Source organism: Mobula birostris, chromosome 8 (genome assembly GCF_030028105.1).
Source record: "Mobula birostris isolate sMobBir1 chromosome 8, sMobBir1.hap1, whole genome shotgun sequence".
Classification (NCBI taxonomy): Eukaryota; Metazoa; Chordata; class Chondrichthyes; order Myliobatiformes; family Myliobatidae; genus Mobula; species Mobula birostris.
In genome coordinates, this window is record NC_092377.1 from 30,410,659 (window position 1) to 30,430,472 (window position 19,814).

The following is a 19,814-nucleotide window of genomic DNA, read 5'->3' on the forward strand; positions in this document are numbered from 1 at the left end:
AGGTGTATAAGAATCAGTTTTCAATAGGATTTAATCAAACTAACTTTGAAAATTCAGTAAGGGTATTAATAAGGGATAGTCCATTTGACATTAAAATAAAATAGCCCAAATGAAAGATAGATTATAAAATTAATAACCTCAGCCACATCCAAGGATGAAATAAATATCATGCTCAGTGGAGTAGATACAAGGATAAATTTTAAATATAGATTTGTATTATTTAAAATTCTGATTAATAAAAGATTTCAAACAAATTTGCAGATGGCTCCAATTTTATGAGGATTTTGGATGAAGTTATGGGTTGCACTAAAGCAGTTCATTTAAATACACTACATCATATTGGTAAGATTCAAACATTTTCTTCTTGAAAGCTCCATGCCTTGCAAGTGGATCTTGTTATGAAAGTAGAAGATCAACTTAAATAAGCAAAGCAGCCATTTCTCAGTTTGTAATTGTGCTCCAAATACATGTTCTGTCATGATCTGGATTTGCACCCAAATCCCAGCTGCAAAACCAAGAGTGAATCTACTTTGCTACCTGTTATTATTTGATTTTTCACAGAATTAAGCACAATATCAAGTGAAGAAATTTGCATTTTTATTTTGCTACTGAGTACTTTATTCACTAAAATAAAACACAAATATAACTTTATTTTAAATATTTCCTAAGGTCAATGATTTACAAATGATCCTCAAGAAATGAATCAAAACCAAAATGATCCTAACATTAATAGTATTTATGTTGGGGGGGGGGAAAAAAACAGCGAATTATGGAGGGATGGCAAACAATCAACACGCATCACAACTCTAATGACATTTTCAATGCAAGATCCCAGCACTACTGCTTCTAAATGGACAAAAAGAAAATCGCAAATATGTTCATCATTTTATGTCAAGAGCAATCAAAAACAAATCTGTAAGATAAGCAAAATATCAATGTATGCCACACCTTCATAGGAAATTAATTCCTGGCACTATAACAAAAAAAGTACTGGGACTCCTGAACTATTAGATTCCTGCTTTTTTTGATCTAGCACAGATGATGGGCAATATGCCCTCTTGGCAGCATGGCACACTAAAATCAGAGGATAAGCTAGGGGAAGACAAAAAGGAAAAAAAAATGTTTGAAAGAAAGATTACATCCTCTGACAAAGATCAACGTTACAGAATTTCTTAAGGACTCAACTTTGAAGCATGTTCAGCATAGCATTACACAAATTATTCAATAAATATTCAGCATACTTACTTCAAAAACTGATTATCAGCTATGGAACACCTAATGTAGTAGTATGGATGGAATAGTACAGATGGAAAAAAAATTGATCAATCTGGACTTAACAGCAAGAAGAACTCCTTCATAGTCCATCCATAAAACATGAGTGATCCTAAAAAGAGCTCCCCAATAAGAAAACTATCATATACTTTATGGGCATTAAACAAACCTTCCAAACATATGAAGACCAAATCCCTGCCGGTGGTCCTTTGAAGAAAGTACTCTAATATTAAAGAATGCTTGTGAAATCGATAGATTACATATAATTAAAAAGTACATGGTAATTTTAACAGGTGAAAATTGGTTAGAAAGTACCTACTCAAGAAATTATCTCTCAATTTGCACCCTATTCTTACTCAGTAGCTAGTAATTCTTCAAAAGACTGTGTACTGGCATCCTATACATTTTTTTAAATTTTATTTACCCACAAGATATAAAATTTTGCGTAACACTCATTTCCTTCTGCTTATAGAAATCTTCTTTCAACTCAATGTATGCGGCACAATATAATCCGTCTGTTTTCTTACACCCAAATACATGTTTATGTTTTTTTAAATAAAAGGTTCCATTATAATTCACCAGTTAAGTGACTTCTATTTTGAAAGAACATGCATTATAGCAGGTGTAATCAATTTGTAAAATATTCATTAAGTCAAAAGAACAACATTAAGAAACACCTTTCAAACTAAACAATGGGAATGGGAAGTAGAAAGCCACCACCTATTCAAATCATTTGTAAATGTCTCTCACAATGAATGTCATGCTGTTTCATTGAAACTTTCTTACTTCTACCATTCTGCATCCCCAAAGGCTTTAGAGAACACATAATCTCTCCCATTGTAGGTCATTATTCCATCCTTAAGATAGAATTTCCATTTGTTCTTACTCCTATGAATCTTGATATAAAAGAAAACAATGTTATCTGTCAGTCAGAAATAATCTATCATTATCATTCTGAAAAAACTGCCTTCGAGTAATAAAAACACGGCAAATTCATACCAAAAACATTGGTGCAGCAGAGATTATTTTCAAATTTTGTCTTGAATAATGCAATGGGTAGTAAATTCTGCAAAATCTGAAAATACACATTTGCTACTTCATATCGTAAACACAAAATGCTCTGCAGATGCTGGGGTCAAAGCAACATTCACAACATGCTGGAAGAACTCAGTAGGTCGGGCAGCATCCGTGGAAATGATCAGTCAACGTTTCGGGCTGGGACCCTTCGTCAGGACTGAAGAGGGAGGGGGCAGAGGCCCTATAAAGTAGGTGGGGGGAGGCCCCATCCCCCAGCTGCCTATCACCTCCCTCATGGATCCACCTCCTCCTACTACCCATTGTGCCTTCCCCTAATCCTTCTTCACCTTTGCTTATCCCCTAATTCCCCTCCCCCACCCCTTTACCTTTCCCCTTACCGGTTTTTCACCTGGCTCCTAGCAGCCTTCTCTTTCCCACCCTCCCCCCCACCACTTCTTTATAGGGCCTCTGCCCCTCCCTCTTCAGTCCTGACGAAGGGTCCCGGCCCGAAACGTTGACTGCTCATTTCCACGGACGCTGCCCGACCTGCTGAGTTCCTTTAGCATGTTGTGAGTGTTGCTACTTCATATCTTTTGGCAGAATTGGGTGTTCAATCAAAAGACAACATCAAAAAACCTGTAATAGAAGTATAAGCAAGCGCACAAATTTACATATTATTTTTCATATCCTCAGAATGTCCCCAAGTGTATAAAAGGTAACTAATTTTATTTGAAGTGGTAGCTGTGGTTTGGTTAGTAAATGTGATATCCAATTTGTGCAAATCAACCTCTCAGAAGCTGTAAACTTAAATGGACAATTCATATGCTGGTGGGATCAATGTTGGCATGAACTTCAAATAAGCTCCAACGATGGCAGATATTCTCAGTTCAATTATGGCGAGGTGCCAAACTATCAACATTGTTACTTACAATAAAATCCAAAACTGAAGCCTAAACTCAGTTTATCTGACATTGAGAAAACTACCATATTACTTGTGAATGGATTCATTCTAAGGTAGTACTTCTACTTAAACAAAACTAATGATAGGCTGTTCACTAATTTCATTTTCAGTGGTTAGGGCTGGAATTCCCCTTTTCAGCTCACATGGTGACCGTTGTAAATCTGCATTAAAGGATATCAGAGGCAGGCATTGGGATGTGAACAGAGTGAAGAAGTGAAGAGGGAGAGCAAGAGAGAAAGGAGTTGGAGAACAGACATGGGTGAATAGACCATAAGATATAGGAGCAGAATTAGGCCATTTGGCCCATCAAGTCTGCACTGCCACTTCATCACAGCTGATCAAATTTTCCTCTCAGCCCTAATCTCCTCCCTTCATGCCTCTGCCTTAAATATACATAAAGACTTGGTCTCCACAGATGCCTGTGGCAAAGAATTCCACACATTCACCAACCTCCAGCTGAAGGGATTCCTCATCTCTGTTCTAAAAGGACACCCCTCTATACAGAGACTGTCCCCTCTATACAGAGACTGTCCCACCATAGGAAACATCCACTCCAAATCCACTCTGTTGAGGTCTTTCACCATTTCATAGGTTTCAAGGAGATCTCTCCTCATTCTTCTAAAGTCTACTGAATACAGGCCCAGAGCCAGATGCTCTTCATGACAAACAATTCAATCCTGGAATTATTTTTATGAGCCTCCTTTGAACCCTCTTCAGTTTCAGCACAGGTACAGGTTTCCCCCGCCATCCGAAGGTCGAGCGTTCCTATGAAATGGTTCGTAAACCGGAATGTTGTAAACCGAAGCAATTACCATTTATATGGGAAAAATTTGTGAGTGTTCGCAGACCCCAAAAAAACCTACCAAATCATGCCAAATAACATATAAAACCTAAAATAATAGTAACATCTAGTAAAAGCAGGAATGATATGATAAATACACAGTCTATATAAAGTAGAAATACTTCTCTACAATCATTGTTGCACTGTTCTCCGTAGCGAAAATCTCACGCAAGCGCTCTCAGCAGAAACACTCTCCAGTAACCTTAAAGCTATGAAGCTGCCAAATCATACCAAATAACACATAAAAATATACAGCCTATATAAAGTAGAAATAATGTATGTACAGTGTAGTATCACTTACCGGAATTGGGAAGACGGCATCGAACACACTGATGATGGTATGTTAGGCTGAGTCGGAGGTTGGGGTGGTGCAGTGGCCCCACCCTCCCGGCCGCTGACTGATACATTGCCGCGAAGCATGCAAGGGTACAGCGGTAGTCGGGACACACCCAACATGCCTTTAAGAAAAAAGCCGAAACAAGCAAACTAATTAATTAGGTGCCATCCAGCACGTAATTAATTAGCTTGTTTATTTCGGCTTTTTTCTTAAAGAGATGCTAGGTGCATCCTGGCTAACGTTGCATTCTCCGGGGCAATGTATCGGTCTGCAGCCCGGGGGTTGGGGTGGTGGGACACTGGGGTGCCATCTCATCGTCATCTCTTTCCATTAGGGCAGGCAGGTCATCTTCTTCTATGTCTGCCTGCCTCGAGGTCGAAGATCGAGGTTCATCATCTGCTGTGGCTGATGTGGAAGACTTGCTTGACTGCTTAGCCTCGCGCATTTTTCTATCATACAGTTCTTTGTAAGCACTCAAACCATCTTGCAAATATGCCCTAAACCTACGTACCCTTTCAAAATTGAAGTCGTACTTTTCTGCAATCATTGTTGTCGATTGCAGCGAAAATCACACGCAGTTGCTTCACGTTCAGTTCCTGGATGACTTCACTTTCAGTCTGTTTGCTACTCCATTCAGTTTTGATTGTTATCCTTTCCTCTTCCAATTGCATCAGCTCTTCATCTATCAGTTCTTGGTCATGGGATGCCAAAACCGCTTCAACATCACCTTCGTCAACTTCCACAAGCCAAACTCACTTTGTCCTTGCTTCGTTCACCACGATCAAAACGCTTAATTATGTCTAGTTTTACACTAAGTGTAACACCCTTACGAGCTCTTTTAGGCTTTTCCAATACCTTAGAACTCATCTTGCTAACGGCTGCTCACAGGCATGTGTTTAAGCAATGCCAGTGAGAATGCAGTTCCAAATCCGGGGGAGGAGCGGCTGCTCAGGGCGCGCGCTGCCTTTTATCGTAACAGTGAAAACACCTTCTGTTAGCGAAACCAGGTAACTAATGTAGGTCTTTCGTAACAGTGAGGTTTCATAAAGCAAACGTTCGAAAAGCAGGGGACACCTGTCAGGGGTCCAAACCTGCTCACAACACTCCAAGCAAGGCCTCACCAGTGGTTTATAAAGTTTCAACATTACATCCTTAGTTTTATATTATAGTCCTCTTGAGATGAAATATTGCATTTGCCTTCCTCACCACAGACTCAACCAGCGAATTAAACCTTTTGGGAATCCTGAATAATGACTTCAAAGTCCCTTTGCACCTCACTTTTTTTTTGCATTTTCTCTCCATTTAGAAGTCAATTCTTTCATTTCTTCTACCAAAGTGCAATACCATACACTTCCTGACACTGTATTCCATTTGCCATTTCTTTGTCCATTCCCCTATTCTGCCCAAGTCCTTCTGTAGCCCCTCTACTTCTTCTAAACTATCTGCCCCTCCACCCATCTTCATATCATCTGCAAACTTTGCAACAAAACCATAAATTTTATTATCCAAATCATTGACATATAATGTAAAAAGAATCAGTCCCAACACAGAACCCTGTGGAACACCACTAGTCACTGGCAGCCAATCAGAAAAGGTTCCCTTTATTCCCACTCTTTGCTTCCTGCCAATCAGCCATTGCTTTATCCACGCTAGAATCTTTCCTGTAAAGCCATCGGCTCGTAGCTTGTTAAAGAGTGTCATGTGTGTCACTTTGTCAGAGGCCTTCTGAAAATCCAAATACACAACATCAACAGATTCTCTTTTGTCTATCCTGCTTGTTATTTCTTCAAAGAATTCCAACGTCAGGCAAGATGTTGCCTTGAGGAAACAATGCTGACTATGGCCTATTTTATCATATGCCTCCAAGTACCCCAGGACCTCGTCCTTAATAATTGACTCCAACATCTTCTCAACCACTGAAGTTAGATTAACTGGCCTATAGTTTCCTTTCTTCTGCCTCGCTCCCTTCTTGAAAAGTGGAGTGACATTTGCAATTTCCCTGTCTTCTCAAATTTCAGGGTGAATTCAATCATATTATGATCACTTTCATGGGTTGACTTCCATTTTCAAGGGTTCTTTTACATTAAGCTGTCTAATCAATTCTAGTTCATTGCACAACACTCAGTCCACAATAGGTGATCCTCTAGTGGGCTCAACCATGAGCTGCTTTAAAATGCCATCTCATAGGCACTCTAGTAATCCAGCACCAACCAGATTTTCCCAATCTACTTGTATATTGAAGTCTTCCATGATTATTGTAACATTGCCCTTTTGGCATGAATTCTATCTCCTACTGTAATTTGTAGGCATACCCTTACCACTGTTTGGGGGTCTGTATACAACTCCAATTAAGGTCTTTTTACCCTTTCATTTTCTTAACTCTATCCACAATGATTCAATACCTTCTAACCTAATGTCGCCTCTTTCTAATGATTTGATTTCAATTTTTACCGACGGAGCAATGCTGCCCCCTCTGCCTTCTTGATTATCTTTTTGATGCAATGCCTGTCCTTGGACATTAAACTCCCAGCTATAATCTTTCAGCCATGATTCCGTGATGCTTACAATATCACACCTGACAATCTGCAACTGTACTGCAAGTTCACCTATCTTATTCAGTTGAATGTGAGCATTCATATAGAACATTTTCAGTCCTGTATTCACCCTTTATGACTTTGTCGCACCATGCTCAACCTTTTGATACTTAACTTTGTCTGAGGTCTTACCAACGTCTGCCTCCACAACCTCTTTAGTAACTACTCTGGCACTCTGACTCCCATCCCCCTACAACTCTAGTTTAAACCCCATCATGCAACAATAACAAACCTTCCCACTAGGATATTAGTCTCACTCCAGTTCAGGTGCCAACCATCCCTTCTGTACAGGTCTCTTCTTCCCTGGAAGAGAGCACAATGATCCAAAAATCTTGTGCCCTCCCCTTTACACCAACTCCTTAGCCACATACCAAACTGTATAATCTTCCTACTTCTGGCCTCACTAGCATTTGGCGCAAGTAACAATCCTGAGATCGCAACCCTGGAGGTCCTGCCTTAACTTAACACCTAACTCCCTGAACTCCCGATGCAGAACTTCATCACTCATCCTATCCATGTCTTTGGTACCGACATGGACCATGACTTCTGGCTGTTCACCCCCCCCACCATTTAAGAATGAGGACTCAATCTGAGATATCCCAAACCCTAGCACCCAGGAGGCAACATACCATTTGGGAATCTCATTCTCACTCAGAACCTCCTGTCTGTTCCCCTGGCTAACAAAGCCCCCATCACCACAGTGAGCCTCTTCTCCCCCCATCCCCCTTACTGTGAGTCACAGAGGCAGACTCAGACCCTACCACTGCGACTTTCCTGTGTTTGGTCATCTCCCTCTACAGCACCCCACCGCACCCCACCCGACAATATCCAAAGTGAAATATCTGTTGTTGAGGAGGATGGCCACTGGCTCCTTAACCCCTTTCCCCTTCCTACTGTCACCTAGTTTCCCCGTTTCCTACATCTGGGGTGAAACTAGCTCTCTATATGTCGTATCTATCACCCCTTCTGCCTCCGGAATGATTTGGAGTTCATCCAGTTCCAGCTCCAACTTCCTAATGCGGTTTGTTAGAAGCTGCAGCTGGATGCACTTCTCGCAGTTGTAGTGGTCAGGGATACTGGGGGTCTCCCTGTCTTCCCACACCCCACAAGAGCATTGCAATATCCTGCCTGTCACCTCTACCTAGCTGAGCAGATATAGAGAAGGAAAAAAACTTCAGCTTTTCTTTCCTTGATGGTAAGTAGAGAGGATTGAAGACAAAGAAAGGCAGTAGAGAATAGGAATGGTAGGAAAGGAATGACGTTGCAAGATGGATATAGTAGAGGAAGCATGTAGAAAAGTGCTGAAGAAAATATGGGCAAATGAATGTGTACATGTACCAAACTGACTGCACGTGACGACACTACTTCTAGGAGCTAGAACACCTATAGATTGGCACAATGCCTGATTTTTTCTATAACATACATTTCCCATTTAATATAGTTCAAGGCTTCACCAATATTGTTCCTCACAATACTCAATGTCAACAGGTTTTTTCCCCCAGGGTCCTCAGACAGAAATTTGGTTGACTATGATAAAGCCCTGAATAGCAACAAATTCCGTAGATCCACGAATCCCTTGAAGAAATTTCTCATCTCAGTTTTAAATGAGTGATCAAGAGCCATCACACACTCATTTTTGTGGTCCTGTCTGGATCCTCTACAGGGCAAGTGCATCTTTCCAGAGCCCAAAATTGCTCACAATACTGCAAATATTATAAAGCCTTAGTAGTATATCCTTGTTTTTATATTCTAATTCTCTCAAAATTAATCTTAAAATTGCATTCTTTACTACCAACTTGAACTGCAAGTTAATCTTAAGATGATCCTGAATTAGGGATCCCTGATCCTTTTGCACCTCTTATTTCTGAATTCTCTTCCCCATTTCGAAAATAGTCAACACCTTTATTCTTCCTGCCAAAATGCATTAACTGTATACTTCCCTATGCTATATTCCATCTGGCACTTCTTTGCCATTCCTGTCTAAGTCTTTCTGCAGACTCTGTCTCCACAGAAAGTCCTTCCACCCATCTTTGTATTGTCTGCAAACTTGGCCCTAATGCTCTCAGTTCCTTCTTCCAGATCATTTATATATAAAGTTAAAAGTTGTGCACCCATCACCGACTCCTGCAGAGCTCCACTAATCAATGGCAACAATCCTGAAAAGGACTCCTTTATACCTTTACCGAATACTGAAAGGCCAGAATAAAGTGGGCATGGAGAGGATGCTTTCATTAATAGAGGAGCCCAGGATTGAGAACACAGCCTCAGAAGGGATTGAGAAAAATAAAATCAGCCTTGATTAAACAATGGAGAAGACCCAATGGGCTAATTAGCCTAATTCTGTTCCTATATCTTATGGTCTAATGTTTTTAACTGGAATCCCAAACACAACAGTTAAGATCCTGAAAACAGTGAGATATCTGATAGCAACACACACAAAATGCTGAAGGAACTCAGCAGCCCATGCAACATCTATGGAAAAGAACACAGTTGATGTTTCAGGAGGAGACCCTTCATCAGGACTAGAGAAAAAAGGTGAGGATTCAGAGTTAGAAGGGGGAGGAAAACGGGATGAAGAAACACAAGGTGATGGGTGAAATTGTGGGGGTAGGGGGTAGTAAAGAGCTGGAATGTTGATTGGTGAAAGAGATACAGGGCTGGAGAATAGGAAATTTGATAGAAAAGATCAAAGCAAAGTTGGAGGAGCATCAGAGGGAGGTGATGGACAGGTAAGGAGACAAGATGAGAGAAGGGAGGAGGAATGGGGAATGGTGGGGGCCCAAAACCAGAGGTTCATGCCGTCAGGTTGGAGGCTACCCAGACAGAATACAAGGTGTTGCTCCTCCAACTGAGTGTGGCCTTATCGCAACAGTAGAGGAGGCCATGGACCGACATGTCGAAATGGGAAAGGGAAGTGGAATTAAAATAGGTGGCCACTGGGAGAACCCACTTTTTTTTGGCGGACGGAGTATAAGTGCTCAGTGAAATTTCTCAAGTTTATATCAGGTCTCATTGGTATAGAGGCCACACTGGGAGAACCAGATACAGTAGATGATCCCAACAGACTCATTGGGTGAAGTGCTGCCTCACCTGGAAGGACTACTTGGGACCCAGAATGGTAGTGAGGAAGCAGATGAAGGGGCAGGTGTAGCAATTGCTCCAGTTGCAAGAATAAGCAGCAAGAGTGAGATCAATGGGGAGGGACAAATGGACAAGGGAAGAGCTATCCCTACGGAAGGCAGAAAGTTGGGGGGGGGGGAGAAGAGGGAAAGATGTGGTGGTATCCCATTGGAGATGGCATAAGTTAAAAAGAATTACATGCTGAATGTGGAGGCTGGTGGGGTGGTAGGTAAGAACAAGAGGAACTCTATCCCTGGTGGATGGGGTGAGGGCAGACGTGTGCGAAATGGAAGAGATGCAGTCGAGGGCAGCATTGATGGTGGAAGAAGGAGGGCATTTCCTGCGTCCTGGATTGAAAAGCCTCATCCTGAGAGCAGATGAGGTGGAGAAAGGGATGGTACTTTTACAAGTAACAGGATGGGAAGAGGTATAGGACTGGTAGTTGTGTCAGTGGGTTCGTAAGAACATCAGTAGACAAGCTATCTCCAAAGATAGAGACAGAGAAAGCAAGAAAGGGGAGGGAGGTATCAGAAATGGACTAAGTAAATTTGAGGGCAGGGTGGAAGTTGAAGGCAAAGTCAATGAAGTCAACAACCTCCACATGGATGCAGGAAGCAGCACCAATGCAGTTGTCAATGTAGCATAGGAAAAGTTGGAGAGTGACACCAGTGCAAGCTTGGAACATAGACTGGTTTGTATGGCTGACAAAAAGGCAGGCATAGCTGGGACTCATGCAAATACACCTTTTGTTTGAAGGAAGTGGGATGAGCCAAAAGAGAAATTATTGAGAGCGAGGACGTAAGAGAATGGTGGCGGAGGGGAACTGGTTGGGTCTGGTATCCAGAAAGAAACAGAGCTTTGAGGCCTTCCTGGTGGAGAATAGAGGTGTATAGGGATTGGACATCCATGGTGAAAATAAGATGACTGAGGCCAGGGAATTTAAAATCATTGAAAAGATCAAGAATGTGTTAAGTGTCACGGTTGCAGGTAGGAAGGGACTGAATGGGGGATGGGGGAATAAAACTGATTCAAGGTATGAAAATAGGAGTTCAGTGGGGCAGGAACAAGCAGAAACAAAGGGTCTACCTGGACAGGCAGGTTTATGGATCTTGGGTAGGAGGTAGAAACAGGAGGTGCAGGTTGAGGGAACTATGAGATTGGTGGTGGTGGATGGGAGATCCCTAGAGACAGCAAGGTTGGTGGCGGTGTGGGAGACAATGGCCTGGTGCTCTTCAGTGGAGTCCTGTTCGAGGGACAAGTAAGAGGAGGTATCTGACAGTTGTCGCTAGGCCATCAGACTACTACAGCACCCCCTTATCTGCAGGTTTGATGGTGAGGTTAGGATCTGTGCAGCGAGAGTGGAGAGCCGAGCATTCAGAAGGAGTGAGGTTAGAACTGGAGAGTGAGTGGTGAAGTTGAGATAGTTAATGTCCCTTCGGCAATGAAGAGGTCCAGAGCAGACAGAAGACCAGAGCAGGATGTCCAGGAATAGGAGGAGGGTTGAAGGAGGAGTCATCAGTGCAGGGTGGAGAGTCCTTGCCAAAGTAGGCACAGAGATGGAGGTGGTGGAAAAAGAGCTCAGTGTCATGGAACTCACTGAAGTGTGGACGCAGGGGTGAGATACATTTTTCTGCCTTAACTGTATATTGAGTGCTGATTTACTGACATATTGAAAGAATCTTTATCTGTTGTATATCATCAATTGTCAAACTATCATTGTCAAAAATGTGATTGGTCCTGAGGAAGCAGTCAGCCATTATTTTTAATCCCAACATATAAAATTTTAAGAATGCATATTTAAATGGGATGCAAAAACATATATAGCCAAATAGGGGCACATTCAAATTTTCAAAGTATATTCATTTCTTTTCTCACTTTCTAACCATTCCATCAGTTTGCTTCCCTTCAGCAAACTTCTATGACCCTTACCACATTTCTCCCACCATCCCAAAATACCTCCCACTCCACCTAAATTCAAGTGTCCTTTCCAGCCCTTTCAGGAATGGACAACCCCATCAGAAACGTGGAGAGAGCTCATACCGCTCCACATAAAATTGTTACCATTTGGAAATAATATTTGGAATAAAATTGAAGGGGAAATGAAAAGAGTAGCAGCACTGAGCAAGGAGAACATCAAATGGAAAAAAAAGGTTTCAAAGAAAGGATGCAACTATGGATTCCACATGTTCAAGTTAAAAAAGTAAAACAAGATACTTACAAGTTGTTTGGGATAGCATCCCCAAGGAACAAACCCAAATTAATATTAAAAAGTGGTGTTGAAGGGAAACCAAATGGGATATAGGAAATCAAAATGTTCCAAGAAGTTTGGTAAATTAGTTACATATATGGATAGAAATAGAATAGAAAACAGAGGATGAAGTTACAATGGAGATTAGATTAGTAAAACAGTAGCATACAACATCTCTAGAGGTAAAAGCAAGCAATATAAAGACAGTGTACAACGAGGCCGTGGAAGAAGATTTGAGGCTGAGAGCATGGCTTGATGTTTAGAGGACAAAGAAAGAACACGAGAGAGGAGAGAGAATACACATGAGGGGATTGCTAGAAACTAGCTAATATACTACAAGCTCAGGTCTTAAAGAATGGGCTTAAAAGTAATGTCACAAATTAGAAAAGAATGTTGACTGGATATTTCTTCCATCTGTTGCAGATCAAACCTACCATTTCCTCATGCTTCTTCTTAGTATCTACCATGACTTTCCATGTCAACCAAATGTTGGAAAGTCAACATGACCCCAACATTCTGAATCACTAATCTGCAAGGAAGCCGACTAGAAAATTTATACAGCCCCTCTATTTAATTATACTATTTATATATCTATTAGAAATATTAATGTGTGATTCCAACAATGTTATTTTATGTTGTGTTGATATAGTCAGTGATTTACATTATTGAGCAAGTAACCTTCCCTGTCAAAAGGTGTTCCACAAAACCATAATCAAATTATGTTTGTTGACAGATTAATAAGCAAATATTGGGGAAGATAATCAGAAAGCTGTATATTAAGGTGCCTCAAAGAAATAGTGTGGCAGAGGCTCTGAAAGGACGTATCAGAGCTTAGAGCCTTGACATCTAAAACACAGCTAGGAAACCAAGGAAACTTGACAGGTCAGAAGTAGAAGTTGTTGATATCTGAAAGTTGTACAGATAAAGAAGATTGCACAAAATGGATTTAAAAAGGAGAAATTTAAAATTCATGTACTATATAAACAGAAACCAATGTATCCTAAATTGTGGTTTGATAAAAAAAAATTCAGTTCACCTCAAATCTTCAATGGTAAAGCAAAGGAGGTTGACCATGAGTATGCTGGATAATTCAAACATTGAGGCAAAAACATTCAACGATGCTGGTCAAGAAAGTGAGACTGAAAAAGGGCAGTAGTAAAGTACAGGTGGCTCATGTTATTTGGGGGAGGCGGTGGCTGCATTGTGAATTCTGTAGTCCAAGAGACTATACTGCAGTAGTTACATGTATTTCCTTTATTTAAAAGGGAGAGGTACTATGATGGCCAATTTGAAAGACAAATGTAAGCCTTTAAGCGATTTGAGGATATCTTTATTTTGAAACAGATAGCTTCAAATCTTTGCACAAAAACAACTGGCACTAAAAAAAAAACAGAATTAACATACTAAGAATCTGAACTGCCAGTGTTTTCTGCTATCTTCCAAATGAACTGGATAATTTATATGGGTGCTACAAGAACTGAAAATATTTCACTGGCGCAGTTATACTGTCATAAATACCCTAATTATTCTATCTCCCCCCCCCCCCAGTGTTACTTTTTCCTTCCTGACTCAATAAATAGTTTGGAGATTAAATAGAGAACCAGACATGCATTCTGATTTCATCCGCCCATACAAGTTGAAGGGCAGCCAGTTCTGCAGAATCTCTTGTGTTTAGATTTCCTTTTAAATGCTTCTTCCTTCTTTCCGAATGAATAAATGACTGGTTTATTTTTCCACCTTGACTAGCAAAAGTAATAAAATTGGGAATTTGTTAACAAACATTGGATCATAAAGTAACACCTTTCTTTTTAAACACTCAGCCACTGACCATTATTTTTAACTGAAAATGCAAACTTTGAAGCAAATATGAAAACTGAAATAAAATGTAGTATTTAAATAAAGCAGAAGTACTTACCTTGTCATACTGGCAAACCATCACATTTTCTGTATCAAATAGATCAGGCACTTCCTGTTCACTCACATCATCTCCTGAATTTAAAGGATCCTTTGCGGGGGGGGGGGGGAAAAGTACAAAAATCAATTCATCCTGCATTGACTATCAAAGATTAATCACAAATGAAATTTCCGAGAGCTATTTTTAAGAAATGGAATACAGTATGTCTAGATCAAGGTCTCCAGCTTACAATCAAGATTGAAGAGTAAAAAGTAAAAGGACTGCATTGTTTGGAGCCTGTGGTGAACTTAATCCTTCCCAAAATTTTATACAATACTTTAAGTATAATCACTGTGCAATATAAAGGGAAAAACAAGTTATTTAGCTGTCTTACACATGAATATTGCTTAGCAGCCAACAATCTTTAATGACTGATTATTTCATATTTTTCATATGAAAAGCAGAAAGTCCTTACAAATTAAGACAGCAAATCATAAACTCAGGCACAAACCCAAAAGAAACAGCAAAGAAAATGCATGAGTATTCACGAATTATTGTTAATTGATATCTCAATTAGGAAGACCTTCCTCCCATCATAAATAAGATCACATTGTTACACAAAAAAATCTCCAAAGTCAGCAATATGAAAAATTGTTGCTTCATCAATCTCTAGGGTAGGCAGGGGATGATACAAGATTCATATGTTAATGTGATTAATTAACTGAAGAAATTCAATTCTATGGCAGGGCATTTACAAAGATTTCAGTGGAGGGGCAAGACAAATGAAGACACATGGGCCCCCACCCCTTTACGAATAAAGTAATTATTGACAACTTCAGGATTTCATATTAAACTAAACATATGCATCTCTGGAAGCTGCAGTCAGAAAACTTGCAATTTTACCACTCTTACAGTCCTCAAGTTCAGGCCCATCCTTGTGGAAGTAGAACTAACAGTTATTTGCATCACATTAAACTGATGGTTCCATGTACAGTTGCTACCTATTGCTAAGGCACATTCCAGTGGAGTGGGGGAAAATGAAAACATTTTAAGTTCTGGCTGAGACTGACAAGAGGTCAGTTTTTTTTTAAAACTGTAATACAAGTCTCAAGAAGCATAAAAACATTACATTTCATGAAGATAACATGTACTAGCCTTTTCTGGGGGCGGGGGAGGAAAGCAGGAGAAGAGCAGCAATGTACTGAGAAAATCGGTTTGTATAACAACAGCAGAATTGTCAGTGTTGACAATTAAATAGTGTGATAATGATCAGAGGCAATTTTGCTAACCAAAAGCATTAGGTTTTTTCAGAGTTTAAATTAATTCCCTGAAGTAGATTCAAATTTTTCTTTTAATTCATGCAGATAGCAATTTCAAATTATTACATTCAACTAAAACTTTAGCGGAGTTAAAACTATTTCTGCACTCTGGTGTATGTGTGATGTATTCTAGAAGAAAATTGTAAAGAACCAACATAACACATTCTGAACCATAGTAACAAAATAATTGTAGATCACCATGTCCAACAATCTGCAAAATGAACCCTTTTGTAGGTCTCCACCTGAGGCCACTATTCAACACTGAAGCTCCAGGTCATTTTCATTTCTCAACTCAGTCACCTATGTGACCAACATAGTATATCATACTATCTGAAAACACAATGGAATGCCTTAGCAGACTGCATCACAGTCTAAAAACAGAGGAGGAAGGAAAAGTATAAAACATTTTTTTAAATCAACTAAAAGATCTTGTATAGATAGCGAAATAGTTGCACACACATTAAAACCTTTCATCGCCGAAGAACATGCACTGAAGTCAAGATGGCCTGGATGATTACCAGAAATCAGTAAAATGCCTATGTGAAATATTACATTTCAGCAAAGAATGTTTTTCTTTAAAAAAAAAACTCCCCGCCTAAACAACAAATTCTTCCAAACTTTCTTTATTGATACATTATTAAAAGCTAACAACCCATATGACTGCATACTAAAGGAGTGGATTCATAAATCAAGCAACACACATAAAAGTTGCTGGTGAACGCAGCAGGCCAGGCAGCATCTCTAGGAAGAGGTACAGTCTATGTTTCGGGTTGAGACCCTTTGTCAGGACTAACTGAAAGAAGAGCTAGTAAGAGATTTGAAAGTGGGAGGGGGAGGGGGAGATCCAAAGTGATAGGAGAAGACAGGAGGGGGAGGGATGGAGCCAAGAGCTGGACAGGTGATAGGCAAAAGGGATATGAGAGGATCATGGGACTGGATGCCCAGGGAGAAGGAAAACGGGGAGGAGGGGGAGCCCAGAGTATGGGCAGGGGGAGGAGACAGAGAGAGCAAGAGAGAGAAAAAGAATGTGTGTATATAAATAAATAATGGATGGTGTACAAGGGGGAGGTGGGGCATTAGCGGAAGTTAGAGAAGTCAATGTTCATGCTATCAGGTTGGAGGCTAGCCAGATGGAATATAAGGTGTTGTTCCTCCAATCTGAGTGTGGCTTCATCTTGACAGTAGAGGAGGCCGTGGATAGACATATCAGAATGGGAATGGGACATGGAATTAAAATATGTGGCCATTGGAAGATCCTGCTTTCTCTGGCGGACAGAGTGTAGGTGTTCAGCGAAGCGGTCTCCCAGTCTGCGTCGGGTCTCGCCAATATATAAAAGGCCACATCGGGAGCACCAGACGCAGTATATCACCCCAGCCGACTCATAGGTGAAGTGTCGCCTCACCTGGAAAGACCGTCTGGGGCCCTGAATGGTGGTGAGGGAGGAAGTGTAAGGGCATGTGTAGCACTTGTTCCGCTTACAAGGATAAGTGCCAGGAGGGGGATCAGTGGAGAGGGATGGGGGGGGGGGGGGGGGGGGGACAAATGGACAAGGGAGTTGTGTAGGGAGCGATCCCTGCAGAAAGCAGCTGGGGGGGGGGGGGGGAAACGATGTGCTTAGTGGTGGGATCCCGTTGGAGGTGGCGGAAGTTATGGAAAATTATATGTTGGACCCGGAGGCTGGTGGGGTGGTAGGGGAGGACCAGGGGAACCCTATTCCTAGTGGGGTGGTGGGAGGATGGAGCGAGAACAGATGTGTGTGAAATGGGAGAGACGCAGAGCAGAGTTGATGGTGGAGGAAGGGAAGCCCCTTTCTTTAAAAAAGGACATCTCCTTCGTCCTGGAATGAAAAGCCTCATCCTGAGAAGGCGCGACTCCCTTGTCCATTCGTGTCCCCCCCATCCCTCTCCACCGATCTCCCTCCTGGCACTTATCCTTGTAAGCGGAACAAGTGCTACACATGCCCTTACACTTCCTCCCTCAACACCATTCAGGGCCCCAGACAGTCTTTCCAAGTGAGGCAACACTTCACCTGTGAGTCCGCTGGGGTGATATACTGTGCCCGGCGCTCCTGGTGTAGCCTCCTATATATTGGCGAGACCCGACGCAGACTGGGAGACCGCTTCGCTGAACACTCTGTCCACCAGAGAAAGCAGGATCTCCCAATGGCCACACATTTTAATTCCACGTCCCATTCCCATTCTGATATGTCTATCCACAGCCTCCTCTACTGTCAAGATGAAGCCACACTCAGGTTGGAGGAATAACACCTTATATTCCATCTGGGTAGCCTCCAACCTGATAGCATGAACGTTGACTTCTCTAACTTCCGCTAATGCCCCACCTCCTCCCCTCGTACCTCATCTGTTATTTATTTATACACATCCTTCTTCTCCCTCTGTCCCGCTCACTATACCCCTTGCCCATCCTCTGGGCTCCCCCCACCTTTTCTTTCTCCCTAGGCCTCCTGTCCCATGATCCTCTCATATCCCTTTTGCCAATCAACTGTTCAGCTCTTGGCTCCATCCCTCCCCCTCCTGTCATCTTGGATCTCCCCCTCCCTCTTTCAAATCTCTTACTAGCTCTTCCTTCAGTTAGTCCTGTCGAAGGGTCTTGGCCCGAAACGTCGACTGTACCTCTTCCTAGAGATGCTGCCTGGCCTGCTGCGTTCACCAGCAACTTTGATGTGTGTTGCTTGAATTTCCAGCATCTGCAGATTTCCTCGTGTTTGTGTCATTAGTGTGATGGGCTATTTATATTGCTACCTGATATTCGGCCACCCAAAAAAAAAATCAAACCATAACAGTTGCAGTATGTTGAAGTATTATGAAATAAAACAGCTAAGCATTTAGAATTAATAAATCAAGAGTCTTGTCAAAGATCGGTATTATTGTTGTTATCAACACACAGAAACGTAGGTTGGAGTAAGTCAATTCTTACATTGTCAGGGGATTCAGGGAAGATATTGAAAGTCAACCTGAATATGTAGCAGTTATTCATAAATCTTGATAAAGCCAGACATTTATTTAAATTAGAGCTACAGATCAGGAATATAACTAATTTACCAGCAAGTAAAAACAGAATATTTGACATATTTACTTCTTCTCTAGTTTCTCCATTTGGTTGTTCATCACTGTCATCACTGGAAGACTCATCACTTGAACTATTATCTTCAGCATAACCTTCAAGGGCTTTCAGGTCTTCCGCATCAATAATCCCAAAAATATCATTTTCTTCCACTTCTTGTAGATTACCAATTTCTTCATCAGAGGAAGTGTCATTGGTCCCGTCCAACTGTGGGGTGGATAATGTTTCACCCATGACATGTTGCTCCTCTGAGGCTGCTTTAGCCATTAACATTGCCTCATTTACCTTAATAAAAAAATCAACATGTCATTAACTAAAACATAAACAAAATTAATAATGTGACAGTAATGTTAAATCTCCTACTAGATTAACATGTTAAAGATTAGTGCTTAAAGACAATTATACTGTAGAAAATTAAGTTGCTGATTCAATAATTTGTATTCTCTGTGGTAAACAGAAACTTTGAGCATCTTTAGTAATTTTGGTTGAAGTTATATATTTGAGGAACTTTTAAGAAAAAACAAAATCACTGAGAAAACTCAGGCAAACTAGCAAATAGGAATGTGCAGCAACTGTAGGATACAACCATTCAGCATTAAAGCTGCTAACAAGTATGGCTTTGTCATTTAACAAAGTAGTCTATAATTTCAAAGTTTCAAAGTAGATTTATTATCAAAGAATGTATAAATTATATAACCTTGAGGTTTGTTTGCTATAGGCAGCCATAATACAAGAAACCCGAAAGAACCCAATTTAAAAAAAAAAGACCAACACTGTGGTAAACCATGTATATATGTTGTAACTCAGTTGCCTGTCTGGACACACCACTCTGCTGACTGCCCCTGTGGCTCCTCCCACAGAGTCCTGTATAAAGGTGTTCGCCTTGTCCCTCCCCCTCAGTCCGGGGGCAGACACTCACTGTGGAGGTCGTATTGTACAGCGAATAAAAGCCTTTCAGTATTTTACCAAACCTCAATCTTTTGGAGTAATTGAAGGTGCTTCAATTTTATTCGCTGTACATTTTAAAACATGGAACAGGCCCTGAGACCAGACAAATTAGACCTCGGTCCGCAAATGCCTGATGCTGGAAACGCTTTCGAACTCTGGCTGGCTTGCTTCGAAGCGT

At 41.1% G+C, this 19,814-nt stretch overlaps 1 protein-coding gene across 1 annotated transcript in view; it reads right to left on the reverse strand.

The window, feature by feature from the left end:
* Window positions 1-2,060: 2,060 nt before the first annotated feature.
* gtf2a1l (general transcription factor IIA, 1-like) overlaps window positions 2,061-19,814 on the reverse strand; it is a 54,372-nt gene continuing 36,618 nt past the window's right edge. Inside the window, exons 7-9 of the mRNA XM_072264935.1 lie at window positions 18,701-18,973; window positions 14,306-14,395; window positions 2,061-2,168 (exon numbers count right to left, since the gene is read on the reverse strand). Of these exons, the coding sequence (XP_072121036.1) occupies window positions 2,061-2,168; window positions 14,306-14,395; window positions 18,701-18,973 (471 nt within the window). The remainder of the gene's footprint in view (window positions 2,169-14,305; window positions 14,396-18,700; window positions 18,974-19,814) is intronic.